We start from the raw sequence: 7718 nt of genomic DNA on the forward strand, positions 1-7718 counted from the left end.
CTTTCCCGCGTGCAAATCAGTATCTATCTGCCTCCTGTGGAAGTAATAACCGTATGACACTATGCCCTTCTATCCCTGTATCCAGGGAAAGCTCGTGCCTCAAAATATGCCCCCATTTGATGACTTAGGAGCCCCCTAAGAGGCTCCTGTTCTCTCCATAGTCCCTTTCTCATGTACAGGTTTACCCATAAGGACTCTCTAATCTTACGGTTCTCACAGAAATTACTGGTGTGATGGAGAAGATGTACATCTCGTCTGTCCCTAAGGGAGTCAATCCACCTGAAGTAGATTCGCCAAGTCTTCAGTAAGCATCTACAGTTCACTCAACATCGTGCTGTTTATGAAGGAAATGACGAAAGTTATTTTAGCCCTGGTAAGCCTTAAAATCTAACAACTAGAAATAAAGATCTATATAAAATCAAAAGCTAGGTTGTACCATTCAGACTGTCAGTGACACAGAAGTTGATAAACTAAGAGAAAGATATATGGGCTGGGCATGCCAGGGAAGGGTCCAAGAAATAAGCAGTCAAGTTTGGGAACTCCCAGGGACTTGCAGACTTTGGGTTGGAGGAAGTAAGTGTGGATGGACATCTCCACTGGTGTGAGGAAGAGAGACACCAAGGCAGGGGTATGGGATGGGGTAAGAGTCTTAAGGAGAACTCGGGGCTGAAAGGTGACCTCTGTGAATTTAAATGTTGACTTCTTGTGAGACTGAATCACTGAAACTCTAAGTTCTCCTGATACTCTAGGCAATTGAAAATAAAGGAAAATATTTCATGATGCCTGGTTTGAGTAGCAGCATCTTGATGAATTATTAATTTTAATATTTTAAAATAACAATATTAATTTAATATGTTGGGTGACGCTTTGCTGCTCACAAAGAGAGGTGGACTACTTGGTTTGGCCCGTATCCCTCTGGGGGTGGCGTCCATATTGCGCACAAAGTAAAGATAGCTCTCCCACCATTTTCCTACAATTTCAACTACTGCAAAATCTCCCACTAGTCCACCCTCCTGGAGTAAATGGATCATCAAAATTTTTAAATGCTTACAGAGAACTCTCAGATCCCACAGACATATCTGTAAATCCTAGTTTTTAAGAGCTTGATAATTCGAGATATCCTAGTTGCTCCCAACAAGGTCTGATGCCCCATCGGGGACCTCTGTGGCATCATAAGCAGTGCCAGGCACAATAATGATAACATTAATTCTGCATTTTATAGCTTACAAAGACTGAACCAAATTTTCTTACTTCATCTTCCCAAGAACCCGTAAGAAGTAGATATTATTATCACCATTTTACAAATGACGAAACATTTATAATGAAGATCAGGAGGTTAATGCCATAAAGCTCCAATGCCTTAAAGATCAGTAGCAGCACTTAGCACTTAACCAGGTACCCCCCCCCCGCCAAGTCCACAGTATACCCTAGGGTATCCCCTCTGTCCACAACACACCCTAGGTACTTCTCTTCTGATCTCTGTAAATTCTAGTAGACTTCTAGTACCAGAGGACGATTCTTCACAACATTCTGACAAGAAGTCAGAATGACTGTAGTCCAGGGCAAATCCTGTGATGCAAGTCTATTCCTGCAGAACACCTATGACTTGCAAACCTTTAGATGACCATAGTCCTCCTTACATGAACTCAACCCCTTGGCTACCTCAGATACCTTTTAGGGAAGAATCTGAAATAAACAAATGCATAGCCTGTGTTTCACCTCATGCTTTGTTTTCATCAAAGGAAAGACACAAGAGAATAGAAGACAAATGCTTATTCCAGGAATGCTTATTCCTGGTGGGAGCCCTTTCACATGCATAGCACCAGTAGACCCATCCAATGCCTTATAAACATACCTCTTCTGTGTTTTCTCCAAATGCAAGAGAATTACTAGAATTGTGATGTCTAAATTTAAATTACTGAAAGGGGCACTTTGGAGGGCTCAGTCAGTTAAGCAACCAACACTTGATTTCAGTTCAGGTGATAGTCTCAGGGTCATTAGGTTGAGGCCCACGTCAGGCTCTACTTTGGCTAGAGAGCCTGCTTGGAATTCTCTCTTTCCCTCTGCCCTTTCCTAGCTCACACTCATCCTCTCTCTCTCCGCCTCTCATAAACAAATAAATAAATAAATTTAAGTTAATTAAAATTTAAAATTCAGTTCCTTAGTCACATTAGCCCCCTTTCAAGTGCTAAATAGCCACATGTGGCTAGTGGTTGCCATATTGAATGGCACAGATACAAATAATTTCTATCGTCAAGGAAAGTTCTATTGGATATTATTGTCCTAGACTCTACTTTCTGCCAAAAAAAAGTCTATCAAACATTAAAGTACATAATTCTGACTTCCTGAAAGCTCAGGCTCTTGCACACATAAAGCTCCTCTGAGCCTCTTGGTAGGTGTACTTTGGCGTGGATGGAGAAGTTTACCAGTTACAGCCATAAAGCAGGACTAGGAAGAACCAGAAGATGGAACAAACTTCACATCCCCCGGCTGGCAGCCCCAGCCATGCTGCTGATTCCCTCAGGGATGGTGTATCCACCAGAGTGCTGTCATTTGTGCATAGCACACAGCCCCCCTGCCTGTCTAGCTCAGCACTGATGGAATCTGTGTGAACCTGAGTATGTGATGATTCATCTCCAGGGGCTGACAGGTGAGAAGGAATTAGTCATGAAATAAAAATGCACGAGAAGACTCTGTCTACTCATGAAGATCATCTACCTCAAAGCTCTATGACTCAAAATTTCTCATAATTCTTTGGATTATAGATCCTATTCTATATGCCCAGGCATAGAATGTGGAGTAATAAAGGGTCGAGAGTCAGTACATTTATTCTTCCCCAAACTCTCCTTCATTAATTCCATTATCTCCCCTTCTCCTATCACGAAACCTAAGAGGGGATCCAAGAGAGCTTAGAATAACCTCCTACCTCCATCCCCTGCTGTAATCCTCTCTATGTGTTTTTCAGGAGATGTAATAAGAGGAGATGGTCTCCTCAAACCCTATTTTGAATGAGAGCAAAAGAGACCACCCGCCAGTGATGGACACCCGAGCGTGGCTCGGGTCCAGAATCTAGGGCTTATGGTCCAATAAAAATATAATGGGAGCCACATATGCAATTTTAGATTTTCCAGTAGCCATATTAAGAAATTAAAAAGAAACCGATGAAATTAATTTTAATAACATATTTAAACACAAAATATCCAAAATACTCTCATTTTGATGTGTAATCAATATGTTAAAATTACTAATGTGACAGTTTGTTTTTATTATTCACGACAAGCCTTCAAAATCTAGTGTGTATTTTACACTTACAACGCAGTACATCTCAATTCAGACTAACCACATCTCACCTGCTCGACAGCTACCTGTGGAGACCGGCTACCGCACTGGGCAGCGCAGCTGTCCAACAATCTGGCTTTTAGGGGACTGTCTTCTCTGGTTCTCCAGGGAAAATCTAGTTCAGTGAATTCCACTTGAAAGTTTATTTTCTGTCTAATTCAATCTCATTTTAGCAACCTGGCCCATTTATAACATCTATGGGCCCTTTTGTATTTTTATCTCCATCCAAATGGTATTTGTAGATGTTTCCCTGTCACTATAATCATGTTAAATAACACCCAACTCTCAGTCCAGCCTCGACCCCGATATGCATCTCCTCCACATCAAACTGCCACTCCCTCTATGTCCATACATTTTAGTTCATTTCCAATTCATGAATGGTGTTTGACTCCATTCATGCGCTAGTTCTGCGAGAAGAATGTGGTGAGCTGTCGTGGCCCAAAACAGCACTTGACATCCCTCTGTCTGTCTTCCAAGGGACTCAGCCCTCTGGACAGATATGGGCTCCGTGCTCCTAACTACATACCTATTTCTAGAGAAGTGAGAAAAATACAAATACAAATACAAGAAGGAGGCATTGAATTTTCTTCTTGCTCAGCCTGCCTACTTCTTAGCACAGCAATGCTTCACTTCAGCCACCGGCAAATGACAGCCTTGTTTCACATCCTCTCTCAGTTCCCGTGCCCGTGAAAGGAAATCTGTCACCTCCCTGCCCAGCCTCCCTCCTCACTCCTGTAAGAGAGGTGATGGCAGGATAAAGGTCTGATCATCAGTTAAACAGAAACTCGCACTTAGATGCCACCCAAAGCCCAGCGCAAAGAGGTCAGATGGTGAAATTAGGGGTTCAGAGCAGATACTAGGAGGGTGTTCATTAGTAAACCCTCAGTCACTCCCCCCCACCCACCCCCGCACCCCAGGAANNACCCGAGGAAGAGTCCCTATTTTAAAAATCCAGGTTTCGCTTTTGGTGGGACACAGATTCTTTCCTCACAGGCTCCACAGTGGATCGATAGAGAAAAGGCAGACCCTGGCCAGGGGCTAGGCTGCCATTCTATGCGCTGCTCCCCCAGGGCGGCCGAAAGACCTGGGGTCCCCTGCTGCAGCCCCTCCCTGGGCTCCGAACACACCCAGCATAAGGAGACTTGAATTAGCTGCCCAGGGAATAAAATGTGAAGCCCCGCTGGCTCCCGTGGTGCCAGAGTCTTCCATGTGGGAATTTCAGCAGTTCTGTTCTGCTTCTCCAACCTCCCTAGACAAAATGCCTGCTCTTACCACATAAGCCTCACTATTCCTTCCATCCTTCACCCCAGACAAAGCCTATCCTGACCACCTCAGCCTGCACCACATCTCTTCCCAAAGGCCCACGTCTTGTACCTCTGTCTTCTTACTACCTTTAATGGAAATGTCATCAACCCTTTTAACTCTAAGGGCTATAAGGGCTGAGACCTGAGAGGGTGGTTTAGTCATGTGCGAATCGCCCCACGGAAGCCCATGCCATGCCTCATTCATAAAATGCCTTGAATGTGTGAATGTTGATGAAAATGACCATGACAAATGAGATGAGTCACACCATCGTACTGTCATCGTCGTCATCATCATCATCATCATCACCCACCACAAAACTACAGCCCAAAGCCCCACCCAAATGCTCCTAGTGGGAATGCATTTCTCAGAGCCACAAGATCTGCTCAAACCAGGTCAAGTTATTTTTTTTTTTTTAACTTTGCATGCATCATCAAGACACAAACTGTCCACTCTGGGTCTGGCACCAGGGAAGGGAAGGGCAGAGGAGATACAGAGAAGAGAATGACATTCAGTCACTCAGCTGAACGTACACGAGCCCGCTCGCACAGCAGTGATGGAGACTGCAGGCCCTTGTACATGATCTACCTGTAAAAGCAGAGACAGGAGTGTAGTTCCCAGAAGAGGCCTCTGGGAGCTAACAGCTCTCTGCTGGGAAGCTGAAGCTTCCGAAGCTCCTGTAGCTCAGGACATTGAAGTACTCGTGTGGCTCCTCATAGTCATCTCCCCTCTGCTCTGTGCAAAAGTCCGTGGGCACGGCCTCTGCCTGGATGCAGCTTCCAGCAGATGAGAAAACGCGGGCGCTCCATTCCTCCTGTTCAGCCGGCATTCTCCTGAGGCCACTTTCCGAAGAACGGGCTCTGAGAGATTTCTTCTAAAAACAAACACACTACTAAGTGAGGAGGAGGGGATGTTACTCAGAAGTGACTCCCCAGCACGATACATAGTTACAATCATCTCTCTCTCTTCCTTTCTTACACACACACACACACACGCACGCACGCACACACGCACGCAAAGTTGTGTTCTTACCAACACCAATTCCTTAACCCTTAATTTCTCAGCCTCATCACAGCTAGATTTCAGTACTAACCACTCCAGTGAAACTGCACTTGCTCCACATGCAGTGAGGCCCGCACCCCGTGAAGCAGCTCTCTGTCTCAATTCTCTTGTTCCCTTTACTGCCTCTGACACTGCTGACCTCTTCCTTTTGGAAATGTTCTCTTCCCCAGGCTCCCACAGAACCACTCTCTCCCGGTTCTCCTCCTGCGAACTCCCGCCTTCACCTTCAGCCAGCCTGCTTTTTTCCTGCTCACACATTAGCTCCCCAAATAAAGGGACTCCCCCAGAGCTCTGTCCTCTGTCTTCTCACTCCCAACACTCCCTCTGAGTCACCTCATGTATATGTACCTCTACAAATACCATCTGCCCTCTGAACATTCCCAGATCTCTACCCAAACTAACCCAGGCTCCTGCCCCAAGCTCCAGACCACGTGATGGCCGGTCACAGTGAGCTTAGACTCACCCTGTCTCAAATGAGACTGTCATTTGTTCCCTCCCCCACAAACTGCTCCTGTCCCTGCGTTCTCTGTCCTGGTTCAGAGCACCAGCTGACCAGAGCCTAATGTTAAATTCCAATCGGCCTAAATTCCCAACCAATTTTACTCCTAACTTGCTCTGAAATCACTTCCCTCTTCTCTATTCCTGCCCGCATGTCTTATCTCACCCTGTGTTTCCAGCAACCGCCTACCTCTGGACTCCCTCTTTCTTCTCGTCCAACTTTCACGTGGCCACTAGCACAGTGGTAGTTTAGAGCTAGGGAAGTTCGATCACGCCATGCTTCTGCCTAAAGCCCTTGGATGGGCTCCCTTGCCTACCAAAGGTACTCAATCTCCTAGAGGGGCTGCAGGTGGATGTAAAGGGGTTTGTCAAACCCCATAGGTTAGTCCATAATTTTACTACATTCGCTGCAGGAGATTGAGTGTGATGCCCCCAAACATCTTTGGTGATTTTGTCACACTCACTTTTGCAGCCGCATCACCTGTAGTACGTCCCTACCCAACATTCCAGCTCCTGGTATGGGGCCTCGGTGCCAGACAGGGAGCATTTATGGAGAAGCTGCTATGACCACACACTGGCAAGCTTCTTCATGTCATCTCAGCAACAACCCTACTAAAATTTCTGCTTTTGAATGAGCTCATACACATACACAGGTGAAGTCACTTACCCAAGGACAATCCCAGTTCTGACTTGGGTCCAGGCCATGCTGTTTCTCCTCAGCCAGACTGCCTCTCGTCTTATAGCTTCTCGAACACCAGGCACTGTTCCCCACCCCACCCCCCAACTTTTTATATGTTCTCCAAGAAGTTGTCTACTCTTTCCTCCAGACTCAGCTCTATAGCACATTGTCCAAGAAGCCTTCCCTGACCTTCTGTGAGAGTGACACTCTTCCTGTTCTCTGGATGTTCTCTGTTGTAACATGCAATGCTGTCTAGAACTTGTCTGTTAAGCCTTCTTACTTCTCCAGGCTCCAAACCGTAAGCTCCCTGAGGGAAGGATCTATGCTGTATTCCTCTTTGTAACCTCAGATCCCATAACAGACATTCAATATATGTCTTAGGACTGAAAAGTGTGTGTATTCGTACACGCGCGCGCACACACACACACACACACGCACACTTTCTTCCTCAGCCCAATGCCTAAAAGAGCAGGATTTTCCAAATCAAAGTAGGGACTCATAGACAATTACAATTGCTCTTATGGGAAAATAAGACAGACACCGAAATCTGTTGTTTGGGAAAGTAAAGGGTATGAAGTCAGCCATTACCCCCATATGAGAGCGTCACAGGCAAAGACTGTGCTAAGCCAAGGAAATCAGAGACCAGTAGACACAAGCAGGATGGCAGAGGAGACACCTAATGACATCGACTGCAGAGGTGACACCCTCTCAGTCTTATTGGAGGCTTCTCTAAAGCAGGTCACTCACCCCCACCATAGGTCTAGATGACAGCATCACAAAAAGCCACACACAGGCTTGGAAAATAACAACAAACACAAACCAAATCTCATTCTTCCCC

General features: G+C 45.7%; 1 protein-coding gene across 3 annotated transcripts in view; it reads right to left on the reverse strand.

Annotated features, from left to right (window-relative positions):
* Positions 1–291: 291 nt before the first annotated feature.
* The window catches only part of TIGIT (T cell immunoreceptor with Ig and ITIM domains), a 19491-nt gene continuing 12064 nt past the window's right edge, over positions 292–7718 (reverse strand). The window contains exons 4-5 of one of the 3 annotated variants that reach the window (XM_077771860.1): positions 5230–5515; positions 292–334 (exon numbers count right to left, since the gene is read on the reverse strand). In XM_077771860.1, coding sequence (XP_077627986.1) covers positions 5279–5515 — 237 coding nt within the window. In that variant the 3' untranslated portion in view covers positions 292–334; positions 5230–5278. Of the gene's footprint in view, positions 335–4845; positions 5516–7718 lie in introns of those variants that run through there. The other 2 variants (XM_077771861.1, XM_077771859.1) reach the window with 2 other exon arrangements.

The sequence above is a fragment of the Crocuta crocuta genome, unplaced genomic scaffold (assembly GCF_008692635.1).
Source record: "Crocuta crocuta isolate KB4526 unplaced genomic scaffold, BGI_CrCroc_1.0 scaffold56, whole genome shotgun sequence".
Lineage (NCBI taxonomy): Eukaryota > Metazoa > Chordata > Mammalia > Carnivora > Hyaenidae > Crocuta > Crocuta crocuta.